Genomic DNA, 15,799 nt, shown 5'->3' with positions numbered 1-15,799 from the left:
TTCATTCCAACTTCATGTTACCTACATTTAATATGCTTTTCTATCCATTAAAGAACGCTTTAGATTTTTTAAAAAATGGACAAAAAGAGACAATATAATTCCTAAATGTATTCATCCTTTCAAAGGTCTAAACAATGTACTTTATTAACTTTCCTTAAAACATGCTCTTAACTCATTCTTTATATTTCCATTTTCCCAAACTCAGAACCTTAAAAAGTTTGGGTATCCAGCAACCTTTTGAGTGAACACGTAAACTAGTTAATTGTTGTACACAAAAGATTTAGCCTCCGTTGGGATATCCTACTGGAGGAAATGGCCCCTGGCATTTGTTTGACATGTTTCTTTGAGTACATTTCTGATTTGTTGCTGGGCACACCAACATTCTGTACACAAGCCATTACTTATTCATTAGGAGAAACAGAGCATCAGTTGTGAAAATGAGAACAAAAAAAGGTGAAGGGCCTCACCTAACAGTAATAAATGGAAATAAAAAACTGTATAGGAGAGAGCTATTAATTAGGTAAGACATCTTAACTTTGTACATTTAGAATGCAGCTAGAGTGTTAACTAAATGCTTTCAATATTCATAAATGATTCTAACAGCCATACATAACCTACTACAACTTAGATCCTTAATTTAATTATAAGATAGAATGCTTTGTCTTCCGACTTCCTAAGTGCTATCAATTCTTCCTTTCCAGGAAAAGGTAAGAAAAACAAAAACAAGAAACTGTGCTTCAGTTCTGCTTTACTCTCCCAGCTAGAACTACACTCTCATTTGGACAGGTCAGGAGAATGGACAATATACCATCTCTTCAGGAATCCCCGAAACATACTTTTTTTTTTACATTATTTTACATGCACTTTACTGCATTCTTATTTTCCTCTACAACAAGTTAAATGTTGTAAACCTAAAACTGCTCTAAAAGTAATGTCTTTAAAAATAATAAATAAAAAAAAAAAAAAAAGAGGTGAGACATCCAGCTGAGCTTAATTGTCTTAATTGGTGTAAGACATTTTTTTTTTTTTTTTTTTTTTTTTTTTTTTTTTGTGGTACGTGGGCCTCTCACTGTTGTGGCCTCTCCCATTGTGGAGCACAGCCTCTGGACGCGCAGGCTCAGCGGCCATGGCTCACGGGGCCAGCTGCTCTGCGGCATGTGGGATCTTCCCGGACCGGGGCACGAACCTGTGTCCCCTGCATTGGCAGGCAGACTCTCAACCACTGCGCCACCAGGGAAGCCCTAAGACAATTATTTTAAATGTTACAGAAATTCAACCTAATGTTCTTAGAGGAACAGTACTTACTTCAAGTCTGAGAAGCTGCCCATTTTTGTCAATGGTACATCATTCACAATGGCTCCCAACTTCCATATCACCATTTCAAGTTTTGTTTTCCTTCTATGCCTTCTTCATTCAGGCTCTTAAGCACAATAGGTACAAGCTATACACAGCTTGGGCTCTTAAAAACATGCCTTTGCCAATCATATAGTAATTCAAACTCAATTTATAACCTTTGCTAATATTCTTGATAACTTAAACCCTATCCTTTCCACTTCCCATTCTTCAAGACTTTACTCAAACCAAATCTTCTTGGTGAAGACTTACTTCTCCAACCACCCCAGGCTACACTTTTGCAGATTCTTTTTATGATCTTCATATTTTTCATTTGATACTTACCATTAAGAAAAAAAAAATGTCCTGTCCTTCCATCTAGACCCACTCTCATTCATTTCAGCAGCTTGCATGGTGGCGTGAATATAGTAGCTTTCAAATGTTCAAGTACACAAAGATTTAGAATGGAAAGAGGAGATGAAGTTCATTTTATTTGACTTATAAACTGTGTAAGGGATTTGCCCATTGACTCAGGCTGTTATTCCAGTTGTATTACCTTTCATTTTGATTGTCAAATTCTGGGTATCTTGTATTGTCAGAAATGAACTATAAGTGGCTACAAAGCTGATTAGTTAAAAATCACTGATATCTGTATAACTATTAACGTTGGGTGTTTGGCTTATATGTGTCATTGCAATTATGAGAATCAAGTAGTCAAATTGCTGAATAATTTGGCCAAAGACTAAGGTAATATTTTAATGTCTGTTCTTTGTAGTTTAACAGTGCATTTTAAAGAAAAGTTTTATTTTGCCTCAGATGGTAATCATTAGGACCACAGAACTGGATAAGACCAAGAGGCATCAGTGTGCACTCCTTCTCCAGGGTGGTCTAGTCTTAACCATTTTTGAAAGCATCATAGAGGCCTCTTGAGGAAAAGAGAATTTTAGCCTATTAGGTTATATGCTCCAATTCTTTTGGACCTTATTTGTTACTCTTCATAGCTAATCCAAATTCTTCATGTTGTGGTTCAAGAAAAGAAATCACTAAAAACATGTTAGGCAAAATAAATACTTTATTAATTTTTTTTTTTTTAGAAATCAGCCTTTGTGTGATAATTCAGACATTTAAAAACCTTTTAGATATTCTTTCAAAGTATACTGTTAACATCTCAACCACTTTTGATTAAAACTTCACACAAAGAAATATGATAGGAGTTGAAAATTATAAATGCTAAAGAATAATTCTAATAACATTTGGTTGTTACTTTACACATTTATTTAACATATATGAAACCAAATAGGAAACTACCTTCCTTTTTTCCCCATAAACAGTTCTCACTGGTTAAAAATGAATTAAAACCATCTATTATGAGAAAAACAAATCTAAATTACTTCCATTTTGAAAAAACAAAACCAGCTTATTCATTTCTATCCATTCAAGTCACAGGCCCCATTATTTTGGCAATACTCCACTATTTAGTCTAAAAGAAGAAACATCTCCTTATAATAAAGAAGTCTGGAAAATGCAATAAGTACATAGTGTTTAACCTAAGGCATGTTTCCAAAATAAAATAAAAAAACTACATAAGCTATAATAAAATTGCAATTGTCTTGGGTAAAGTAACAATGCTTTACAGTGTAAGAACATTAAGTAGTTTTAGGTAACATATAAATTCTATCCTACTGCTATTAGTAACCTCCTCAAGAATTAAGAGCAATTTTTACAAGAGAACAATTTTTCTTCTTGGAAGTGACACTAATTAACAGCAGTGGAGGGAAAAATCATTGGTTGTTTCAAGCTCTCAAAAAATGAATCAGTTATTGCACAGTAAATACCTCATAGAGGTCAGTGTTTTAAGAAGCTAGTCTGAAGAAATATGTTATTTATAAGTTGGTTAAGTCTGGAAGTTTTCAAGTTTTAAAATTAATTCTTCCTAGGGAATCAATTGGAAAATATTGACATACAAATAAATATTAGGCTTTTCAAATGCCTACAGTTTTGATAGTTTAGAAAAGAAAGTCAGCAAAGTGCCTAAGTTTCTATGTTTTTTAAAAAGATATGCACAGAAGAAATAAACATTGTACACTGTATACAGTAGCCCAGCTCAGCAGCAAGTATCTTCTGAAGCACAAATGACACCTCCACCAGTGTATATCATTGATAACTCCAATATCACACAGCTAATAGGACCCATGCCAATCTTAAAAAAGAAAGAGAAGTGAACATTACACATTTTTCAATTACTACTGAAAGGTCTTTAAAAGGAAGGATGAGAATATTCTGTAAAAAAAAATATATATAAATATATATGTGTGTGTATATATATATATATATGATCCTCCTTTATAAATTATGACATGATTAGATATGGGACCTATGGGATAGGTTTCTTTAAAAGACAAAGATACTAAAAATTTATGATTAAGGCTTGAAATCTTGATCCATAAATTGTACATTTGAAATAACATTAAAACCAGTGCTATCAAGATAAAACTCAGGTTTGAAGGTCCCAATTTCCCCAATTCCAGAATTTATTTACTATAATGAAATTTCAATAAAATGACAAAATATCAATAATTCCTTGGAGGTTTGAGATTATGAGGTTTGACTTGCTTACACTTCAAATGAGGTTGTGAGAGGTTTTCACACTGCAGGATAACATATTACATACTTTCTATAAATCAAAATTTAGCTAGAGAAACAGACCTGTATACTAAAAAAAAAAAAGTATTAAAAACTAAGTACTAATTTACATTTATCTAAACAAAGAAATTCAGAAAAATTTACCTATAAATTCCATTTAATGACTATCTTGCTTAGAATTAGATGCTTTACTTGAAGATACTGCTGCCAGAAGTCCACTTACAATTTCCCGTCTGATTTCCCCAACAATAGACTCTTTAATCTAGAATGGAAGAAGAGGAAAATAAGAATTTAACAATATGACTATAATCCATTTTATTCTAGTTTCAGAAAAATAAATAGTATTTAATTCCTGCAGTCAGCTAAACTATAGAGAGAACTACAACCTTCATGTAAACCCTTCATGAAATACAGAGAGCAAGTAGGGAATCACATCCATCTATCCTCAAACTCAGATCACATTGTGAGGTCTTGTCTAGCACAACTCAGATAGCTCCATTATAAAATATCACAATTCTCAAGTTGAGAACATTAACAAACGTTAGATTTAAAAACTTCATTAGATAATTTGCCCCATGACACAAAATAACCTGAAAGAACTGATTAAATGTTAGGTTCACTTTTATGTTTTTTGTTAATGTCTATCTTTGTTTGGTAACCAGCAGGATACTCAAGTATTCTCATTGTTAAGAAAACCTATTAGTGGCAAAATAATATACAGGTGTATTGCCTGTTTATACTAACTGAAAGCAAAGTATCTAAAGAAGTTATTACATATTATTCTAACCTAACATGTGCATTTTAAGTGAAAAGAAGAAATGATCATTTAGTACAATTTAATTTAAAACATGAAAAAAAATCCTCTAATCAACCATAAACTCTAAAGAAATAAATATTTATTTAATTGTATGGTACATTTGTCACCTGTCTGAAAATTTTGCTTTGGACAAGGGTTACATCATTTTATTGTTGGAAAAGGCAAACAGACCTAGGGGCAATGACAATTCCATCAAGATTTTCTTCTCCAGATGCCCAAACACTACACATGCCTATCTAAGCCTTTTTCTCTCTAATGACATAGCATCACCTCCGAATAGCCCTCTGTGAAGCCTTTAAATGTGTATTTCCTGAAATAAGCTGATAATGCCTTCCCGAATTAGCACTTGAGACACTCTCAACCAGCTTTAAAAAATTCTACATTTCCAGTTTCCGTTCCCTTAAATGTTCCTAAGTACATCCTGAACACATCTCAATCGAAGTCTTTCCAAAAATGGCTCTGTATTAATGTCATGCAAAATTGGTACACAATACATATTTATACATAAGTATTCAGAGAAACAAATGCTCCTTAGCTACCAGCCATCTGTACTGAAACATATTTGAATAAATAGAAGCTTCTCATCTTACCTTCTACCAATATTTCTAAGCTTTAAACAACAAAACATCAAAAGTTTAAGTTCATAGTACCACAGATTCATTTTTTAAACAAATATGTATTGGATACAAATATTATGAAAACCAGAATCTCTTTGCCACAGTATACAAGTGCAAATGCCGTGTGTTGAATCAGATCCTCTGTAAATCTATATTTACAAAAGACAGTGAGTAGCAGAGTCTTTCAGTCCTGTTGTCCAATGCACATCTCATCGTACATCACTCAAAAACAAACTAGCTAGAAAGTATTCTCTACAAACCAAAATGTGTGCCAACATTTGGGGGGGTGTGGGGTACAGATATTACTGGAGTAAAGCATAAAAGAGTCTCTACCAAGGATGTTATAATCTAGATGGGCACAAAATGAATATTGTTTCATGAAATATTGAAAGGAGAAAATTATTTATTAATTCATAAATGACATAACAAATTTTTAAAAATGAGAGACTAGTATGGGCTAGAAGAGGAAAAAAATAAATTCTCAGAGAATAGCAGTCTTTAACATAATAATGAAAAAGTAAGGAAAATTTCAGACAATAGTGAGGATGAAAACTACATGTAGCAAGAGTACCTTGGAGACACAGCAAAAAGAAGCCTAGCCAACAAGACAGTTCCTACTAGGTAAAGAGTACAGGGGAATTAGAATAGAAACGGGGAGCTCAAATGGAAATTAATCAATGTATCCTGGCACACAGTAAGTGCTCAATGAATGTCTGAATAAATGCATCAATGAGAGAGTGAGACAGCACATGCCTGAGAGAGACAGTATCAGACACAAAAAGGAACAGAAAGTAGAAAAACAAAGGACTACAGACTAGCACTGAAAATGACAAAATGCCTTTGATAATTTATTGAAGTAATAAATGTATGAACAAATAAATTAGTTCCAAAGTCTCCCACGCTACAGAGAGGTGGGAAGGATTAGTAGTGAGAAAATCAGTGGGATGGATGGTGAAGTCACCTTTATAACTTTCAAAAAGTAAGACAGGCTGAAGACAGACTACTTGAGATTAAGGAAGGAATGCACATTGGCAAATAAACAGGCAGACAGCAAGCCTGAAGTGTGGGGCAACACGTCCATTTACTACGCATCTACTGAGTTACTGAGTGCTTCCTGTGTGGCAGCCATTATATCAAGTGATCACTAATAGAATTGTAATAAGAACACACGCAAGCTGTGTATTTACCAAAATACATGTTAAAGCTTGCCAGATGAAGTGTAATAGATACAAAAAGGCATGAACCAAGCCTAGGAACTTCAATAAACAAAGTACTCTCTACACAGAGCAATCTATGTTTATGCTTTGATATGTAATTCTGTTCCATTTGCTTCTGTGGGCAGATGCTCATTTATTCTATTAAGTAATCTTCTTTCTTACTTTTTTTTTTTAAAGTAACTATAAACAGTTTCAGGCCACTGATTACATACATCACAGACCACCTGGGCAAATTCCAAGAGTGTGTACATGTCCCCACTACAACATATGCAATCTGCACAGGAATGGGGTATCTTTCATCTGGCAAAAAGCTTAGTTATTAAATGAGTGTATTGAATATTTGCAAGAACTTCCAGTGTGTTCCTTCAAAAGAATTCTACTGCATTAAACTACTGCATTAACACATTATAAATAATGAAAGGATTCTTTTAAAAAAGTTCACATATGGTGAAATAATGGAAACAAAGGCCTGATAGACATCGTTTCATGCATCCAAGACTGCAATAAGAAAACTTCCCTGAAAGTGTCTGCCAAACATGTTTAATCCTCACCTACAAAACTGTTCAACCCAAGCTTAAATCTTTTCTTCATGAATAGTAGCTTTGTTAATGGGGTTAGAGACCCATAATTTACTGGGAATTTACTGGGAAGACAATCTAATTTTCTTGGTAGCTGATACAATAAGCTTAAAAAAAATTGGAATTCAGTACCATGTATATTTAAGTAAAAAGATTACCAATTTTAAATGAACAGAATCAAGACTAATCTGAATTTTAAATATTTTGTAAACAAAGTTTAACAGAACACCATTGTAATTGAACTAAGATGATAACCCAAATTATTTGTTTAAATTGTAAATGGCATTAGAGTAACTTATCTATTAACACATGCTTTTAAACTGCTTCAGAAGAGTTTATTTTCTTAAGGACATCAGTATTCCTTTTTTTTTAACCTGGTTCTCTGATGCTATACTTATTTATTTTTTTAAACATTTTAATTGGAGTATAATTGCTTTACAATGGTGTGTTAGTTTCTGCTTTATAACAAAGTGAACCAGTTATACATATACATATACATATATCCCCATATCTCTTCCCTCATCTATCTCCCTCCCTCCCACCCTCCCTATCCCACCCTTCTAGCTGGTCACATAGCACCGAGCTGATCTCCCTGTGCTATGCGACTGCTTCCCACTAGCTAGCTATTTTACATTTGGTAGTGTATATATGTCCATATAGACACTACCACTCTCACTTTGTCCCAGCTTACCCATCCCCCTCCCCGTGTCCTCAAGTCCATTCTCTAGTAGGTCTGTGTCTTTATTCCTGTCTTGCCCCTAGGTTCTTCATGACCAATTTTTTTTTTTTTAGATTCCATATATACGTGTTAGCATACGGTATTTGTATTTCTCTTTCTGACTAACTTCACTCTGTATGACAGACTCTAGGTCCATACACATCACTACAAATAACTCAGTTTCATTTCTTTTTATGGCTGAGTAATATTTCATTGTATGTATGTGCCACATCTTCTTTATCCATTCATCTGTCGATGGACACTTAGGTTGCTTCCATGTCCTGGCTAAATAGAGCTGCAATGAACATTGTGGTACATGACTCTTTGAATTATGGTTTTCTCAGGATATATGCCCAGTAGTGGGATTGCTGGGTCATATGGTAATTCTATTTTTAGATTTTTAAGGACCCTCCATACTGTTCTCCATAGTGGCTGTATCAATTTACATTCCCACCAACAGTGTATGAGGGTTCCCTTTGCTCCACACCCTCTCCAGCATTTATTGTTTCTAGATTTTTTGATGATGGCCATTCTGACTGGTGTGAGATGATATCTCATTGTAGTTTTGATTTGCATTTCTCTAATGATTAATGATGTTGAGCATTCTTTCATGTGTTTGTTGGCCATCTGTATATCTTCTCTGGAGAAATGTCTATTTAGGTCTTCTGCCCATTTTTGGATTGGTTTGTTTGTGTTCCTGATATTGAGCTGCATGAGCTGCTTGGAAATTTTGGAGATTAATCCTTTGTCAGTTGCTTCATTTGCAAATATTTTCTCCCATTCTGAGGGTTGTCTTTTCGTCTTGTTTATGGTTTCCTTTGCCGTGCAAAGGCTTTGAAGTTTCATTAGGTCCCATTTGTTTATTTTTATTTCCATTTCTCTAGGAGCTGGGTCAAAAAGGATCTTGCTGTGATTTATGTCATAGAGTGTTCTTCCTATGTTTTCCTCTAAGAGTTTGATAGTGTCTGGCCTTACATTTAGGTCTTTAACCCATTTTGAGTTTATTTTTGTGTATGGTATTAGGGAGTGTTCTAATTTCATTCTTTTATATGTAGCTGTCCAGTTTTTCCAGCACCACTTATTGAAGAGGCTGTCTTTTCTCCATTGTGTATTCTTGCCTCCTTTATCAAAGATAAGGTGACCATATGTTCGTGGGTTTATCTCTGGGCTTTCTATCCTGTTGCATTGATCTATATTTCTGTTTTTGTGCCAGTACCATACTGTCTTGATTACTGTAGCTTTGTAGTATAGTCTGAAGTCAGGGAGCCCGATTTCTCCAGTTCCATTTTTGTTTCAAAAGATTGCTTTGGCTATTTGGGGTCTTTTGTGTTTCCATACAGATTGTGAAATTTTTTGTTCTAGTTCTGTGAAAAATGCCAATGGTAGTTTGATAGAGAATGCACTGAATCTGTAGATTGCTTTGGGTAGTAGAGTCATTTTCACAATGTTGATTCTTCCAATCCAAGAACACAGTATATCTCTCCATCTATTTGTATCATCTTTAATTACTTTCATCAGTGTCTTATAGTTTTCTGCATACAGGTCTTTTGTCTCCTTAGGTAGGTTTATTCCTAGGTATTTTATTCTTTTTGTTGCAATGGTAAATGGGAGTGTTTCCTTAATTTCTCTTTCAGATTTTTCATCATTAGTGTACAGGAATGCAAGAGATTTCTGTGCATTAATTTTGTATCCTGCTACTTTACCAAATTCATTGATTAGCTCTAGTAGTTTTCTGGTAGCATCTTTAGGATTCTCTATGTATAGTATCATGTCATCTGCAAAAAGTGACAGCTTTACTTCTTTTTTTCCAATTTGGATTCCTTTTATTTCTTTTATTCTCTGCTTGCTGTGGCTAAAACTACCAAAACTATGTTGAATAATAGTGGTGAGAGTGGACATCCTTGTCTTGTTCCTGATCTTAGAGGAAATGGTTTCAGTTTTTCTCCATTGAGAATCATGTTTGCTGTGGGTTTGTCATATATGGCCTTTATTATGTTGAGGTAGGTTCCCTCTATGCCCACTTTCTGGAGAGTTTTTATCATAAATCCATGTTGAATTTAGTCAAAAGCTTTTTCTGCATCTATTGAGATGATCATATGGTTTTTCTCCTTCAATCGTTAATATGGTGTATCACATTGATGACTGATTTCCATATACTGAAGAATCCCTGCATTCCTGGGATAAACCCCCCTTGATCATGGTATATGATCCTTTTAATGTGCTGTTTGTTTGCTAGTATTTTGTTGAGGATTTTTGCATCTCTGTTCATCAGTGATATTAGTCTGTTTTTTTTTTTTTTTTAAGTATTCCTTCTTATGCCTTGTTTGATCTACTACGTATTTTGCTTGCTAAAAGTCCTTCTTTGTAGACAGTTAAAAGGGTCGATACTAAGCCAAAGTTTGTCCAAACTATGCCAAATTCTGAATTAGGGAGTTTCTAGTTAACAGGTTTAATAACAAATTCTGAAAAATTCTTCAAACATTTGCCTTGCATATCAGTCTTCAAATTATAAAATCTTCCATATTTGATGGGATGTTCTTATAAACGATTAATTCTCTAGCACCACCACATTATGATGGAAACAACCAACTTTTCTACATGTACGCTATTTTCTATCAGCCAAAAAAATCAATGTTCTGGCTTAGGGATGCTTTACACCCAGGAAATTACTTACAGCACATATCAGGCCATCCATTAACAACTTTAAAAATGAGGATTCAAGTGTGCATTAAGGGAGTATTTGTGCTAAATGAGTACATAAAGTCCAGTTTCCAAGGAAAATTTTCAAACCAAAACAAGCTAAAGGGAACAAAAATATCACATTTCTGGGCGGGGGGAGAGTACCTTAAAACTTATTTCCTCAGTTAACATATATATTGTGGAGAAAAATAATTTTTTGAGTAAAACTCAATTCTACTGAAAAATTGATCTTTGATGTGAAACACATAAATAAGAATGAATTATAATCAGTCACACCTAACTAACTGAGCAAGGTAGATGTACAGACCCTGCTAAATATCTGCCAGCCACAATCAACCTACAAAAGTAATTACATTTGTAGGACAAATAAATTTATAGAATTAAGACCTTTTAAGTTGGTAATTCATGTCATGAAAAGAAATTACATACATGCAGTCTCATCTGCTAGAATGCTTGTTTTGTAAATGTGAATTTGTCTGAATGTCAGTTGAACCAGGGAACAGATTACCCAAACTGTACGAACATTAAACACCTACCAGCTATGTCAGTTCACTGTGTTATGAAGCGCACCTATCTGCATCTGGCATTAAAACTTTCTGCTGGACTTCATGTCACCCTCCTCCACCACTCCACAATAACTCACAAGCTGCAACCCTTCCAAAGTCCAATTCCACAAGCAAGTTTCAGGTCTTTTTCAAGGTAAAGTGTCACATTATTGCAGTATTTATGTATTTCTTAACCATTTAACATTTATAAAATAGTGTTACTGTTTTTATTAGGTTTTTACCTTTTTAAAAACATGTCACAAGTTTTGAGTGTTATGCTTCTAATACTATTTTCCCCATAAGCTCTGTGTTTTTATTATACAAATTTGCATAGCACAACGATTTTTAGGAATGCATATATAATACTATATAACAAAACTGAGTATTTTCAGTATACTTCTCAAGCTACTATCATGCAGCTATAAATAGTGGCAACTAATACACATGAACTAATCTTTGGACCCAGAGGATCAATGGCCCATTTGAAGGAATATTTTGGTCTGTTGCCACCATTATTGACCTATAACCACTAAAAATTTGTTTTATGCTATTCATGAGTTAATTCTAAAAATATGTTAAGTTCACGTTTACTGAATTTATTGGAAATACACAGATTAAAAAGAGGGAGTCACTGACACTAATTATTTCTCTGGCTCAGTTTGATTTTTTCCAGTTCTAAATTCTTAGTTCTCAATACATTATACCAAATGATTTCTGTATGATTTTTCAATTGTTTCCTGAGTTAGTTAGTCTTATTTACCTTCCTACTGGATTTTAAGCTTAAGGATTCATGTCTCATATCTTTCTTTTACCCTTACAGAGCAGGTACTCATTAAGATACTTATAAACTTTTTTTTTTTTTAAACTTATAGGATATTCTTCTTTTCAACTATTGGAAAGAATGAATGATCCTTTTTTATCATGGATTTTAGTATCTCATTTGGAAAGAATTATGAGTAATTATGGTTCTTCCTTAGAGTTACTCTTAATACAGGGAACAGAATGAAAAAAATAAATTCAACATGTGTAATTTTTATTCCATGCACTCTATTGGATTTTGCACCCAAAGACACAATGTGATTTGAGAAGAAAAGGAAAAAAAAGTCATCATAAACATGTATCTATAGCAGTCTCCCTTTTTAAATGACATACATACTATTCCTTACCACCTGATCCTAGTGCCAAAAGCAACTATTTTACTAATTTTCTCAATTAATGTTTGCCCTCGATTACTAATCCTCCTAAGTTTCTGCAGTCTTTTTTGTAACCTACAACTATGGTTAAATATTTCAGGTCTGCATACTGCTAATCACACAGGGTAAACCTTCTTTTCATTTTGTATTTCTATCTTTGAACAACTTACATAATTTCCACATTTCTCCACCCACTGAGCCAAACAGCTCAAATTTTTTTTACTTCTTAAAATCTCAACACCATTTTTTTATGTCAATTGACATTATTAAATGACAGCTTTTAATCCTGGAAGAGATCTAAATTATAATCCCTAATTTTACAAAGGTGGAAACAGAGATCTAGAGAGTTTGTCATGTGTTCACTTATTTGAACCCTACATATGCCTTCTTCATAGATACTTAATAGACACAAATTGGATCAATGGGAAAATTACTGAATACAGTGAATCAAAGGAATAGCTTATAAATAATGTTCAAACAAAACCTACTCCAAATAAACTAAGCGTAGATTTTACTCACCTCCCTTATGACTTGCTGTAACTCATCTTGCTCCACATTTTTATGCATTTCCTCAGCAGCTGGCAATAATGAGATTCTTCCATGCTCTTTCTCCACTTCAGATTTAGGTCCTACAGCCTCTGAGGCTTCTTCAGCTGCAAAAACTTCCTCAGAACTTTCCATATCTGGAGGTGTCTGCACAGAGCCTGTTCTAGAAGGAGCAGTTGGTGTTAAGGCCACCGACGCTCGGAATACTTTCTTGCTTGGTACCAGATGGGTTTTGGGTCTGCCCACTGAGTCACTAGAAGGTACTCCAGTTCTATTGGCATGAGAGGGACCAGAACATACAGAAGATGACTCTGATGTTGCTTGGGAGAAAACAGATTCTAAGCTTTCTCCAGGAGGAATTTCAAATCCCATTTCTCCAAGGCCCAGGCCCAATTCAGACTTCAGATATGACTGTTCCCGCATCAGTTCAGTGACCTGGAGATGAGAAAAATTGTAATTCTTCTCTCTTGAAATTAAGATTGGTAGTTAAAAGAAGATTAAAATCCTAGGTGTGATTACTGCCCCAAATCAGTTAACTTGTAAAGACATGATTCTAATGCATTTATTTAGTTACTACTCAATTTCATTTGCAAAAATAGCAAGGAAAATTTAAATTCACAGAGATCAAGCCATGAAATGTGTAACTAAACTATAGCTGGATGAAATTTTACTTGGTCCCACACAGGGGTCCAAATTACTTATCAAGAAGAGTAACTTGGGCTTCCCTCGTGGCGCAGTGGTTGAGAGTCTGCCTGCCAACACAGGAGACACGGGTTCGTGCCCCAGTCCGGGAGGATCCCACATGCCGCGGAGCGGCTGGGCCCGTGAGCCATGGCCGCTGGGCCTGCGCGTCTGGAGCCTGTGCTCCGCAACGGGAGAGGCCACAACGGTGAGAGGCCCGCATATCGTGAAAAAAAATAAAAAGAAGAGTAACTTGTAAAAAATAAAATAGCTACTCATAATGCCCCCCAAATAAACTGACTTGCTTAAAAAATAATAAAAATCATACTTTTCTTCAAAAAGTAGTCATCTTACAGATCCAATTACCAAAAGGACCTGGAATCAGACTGTGAAAGCACATTTCCTGGAGCATGAATTACTTTATATGATGCATTATTTCCTTTAGACCACAAAGATAAATCACTTTTGCAATTAACTGGCTCTTCAGTGGCCAAAGATGGCGGTGGACTTTCAGAAGTGCCCGAGTCACTTCTAATCAATTTAACTAACTTATCAAATTCTGTATTTTAAAAAAAATTCATCTACATTAGGAAAACTGTGTGTTTATGAAATATTATATCATTCCCTTCCCCAGTGATTTAAAAGGAAAGAGGCTTACTGGTTCCATTACATTCAATGGAGAAGGGCATGACAAGTTATCAGCGCTTCTACTGCCACACATTCCCTGAAAAAGTAAGAACAATATGTGTGTGTGTGTATTTTTTCAAATTGCAAGTGTTTTATAATGAACTAATTATTGCTCTGAAGCAGTCCTTTATGTCACAAAGGTCAGTCTAAACTGTCACAGGATCCTATAAAATGTGTTACTGTGACTGAAGTTTGTATAGAAGATGTTCTGATTCTCTGCTCTCACCAACACACATTTCTCAGAATAATGGATCAAAGCCTTTTATGGAAAAAGATATTCATTGACAATACAGGATATTCTTAGTCTATGCTATACATATATATGTGTATACACACACACATTCTTATTCTACTCCATATGTGTGCATATATATGTGTGTGTATTCATGCATTTATTTTTAACAAAATCAGGTATGTTGTTCAATTAACAAAGAGAAAATTCAGTATTTCAACATTTCAAAACAGTATATTCTACGACTGAAAGATTTTGGCAAAAATAAGAATACAACTGTTGGAGTTCAAATTGCATGGAAAGGAACCTTAGGAGTAAGAACAGTGGTACAAAATAAAGAGAAACAGTGTTTCTTTCTATTCTCTTGGTTGAATACATGTTTCTCTGCTTTTACGAAGGTATCATTTGATTCCTTAAAAAACATAAAGAATGGAAAAGAATCCAAAATAAAGGGAATGTTTAAAGGAAACAGTTTTTTTTTTCAAAGGCAAGAAAGGGGGAAAAGAAGTCTAAGTGAAATATATATATTACATATATCTGTGTTCTTCACAGTTACATGCAATGATTAACATCTATATCAGTCATATGTTAACCCACTATCATTTTCCCTTTAAAATCCCTAAACTTTTGTATTGCTCCTTATTTTCTATTATTAAAAATTATGATTTTTCAATGTATTTCTAAATATACTAAACATTTAAGAAAATAATTACAACTTGCACATTCCACTGATTTGTGGGAAAGGCTCCTTAAAAACTCTGCATGTCTCTAATGCCATTAAAATAAGTGTTTTTAAATTGAGACATCTGTCCTAAATTGTGTGGAACATTATAAACAAGTCCTGAGTGAAAAACCTATGCACAACCCAAGGTAGCGTACCATGAGTGCTGAGGAGCGGAAGGGCGAAGGCACACTCACAGCGTGAAGCTGCTCCTCCAGCCCCAGCAGACGCTCCTCCAGCTGCATCTCCAGGTCCTGAAGTTCCATTCGGACTGAATTTCTCAAGCTCTGGAGCTGATCAACTTCGTATCTATCAGTAGGCACAAAGTTTGAAAAAAGCAGTTTGGAGATTCAGTGTTCACAACTCTCTCACAAGCTTTCAGAAGGCACTGAACTCCAAGTTCTATAAATTAGCACAACAGAGACTGCAATAGGTATAACCACTGGGAGAACTGGTTTTTCTTCCTCTCTCCTCGATGACAAATATCCCAAACAATAAAAACAGATTGCAACCACTATCTTCCTCAATCCACCAAAGGCAGAGAAGTTTACCTAGCAGAACACTATGCCCAA

At 34.5% G+C, this 15,799-nt stretch overlaps 1 protein-coding gene across 4 annotated transcripts in view; it reads right to left on the bottom strand.

The window, feature by feature from the left end:
- Positions 1-2,391: 2,391 nt before the first annotated feature.
- Positions 2,392-15,799, bottom strand: part of ITPRID2 (ITPR interacting domain containing 2) — a 38,972-nt gene continuing 25,564 nt past the window's right edge. The window contains exons 14-18 of one of the 4 annotated variants that reach the window (XM_079924490.1): positions 15,386-15,536; positions 14,246-14,311; positions 12,880-13,341; positions 4,120-4,237; positions 2,392-3,532 (exon numbers count right to left, since the gene is read on the bottom strand). In XM_079924490.1, coding sequence (XP_079780616.1) covers positions 4,133-4,237; positions 12,880-13,341; positions 14,246-14,311; positions 15,386-15,536 — 784 coding nt within the window. In that variant the 3' untranslated portion in view covers positions 2,392-3,532; positions 4,120-4,132. The remainder of the gene's footprint in view (positions 3,533-4,119; positions 4,238-12,879; positions 13,342-14,245; positions 14,312-15,385; positions 15,537-15,799) is intronic. The other 3 variants (XM_079924491.1, XM_079924488.1, XM_079924489.1) reach the window with 3 other exon arrangements.

This window comes from Stenella coeruleoalba (assembly GCF_951394435.1).
Source record: "Stenella coeruleoalba genome assembly, chromosome: 6".
NCBI classification, from domain to species: domain Eukaryota; kingdom Metazoa; phylum Chordata; class Mammalia; order Artiodactyla; family Delphinidae; genus Stenella; species Stenella coeruleoalba.
The sequence above is the reverse complement of the archived record's forward strand: the minus strand, read 5'-3'. Positions and strand labels throughout refer to the sequence as shown.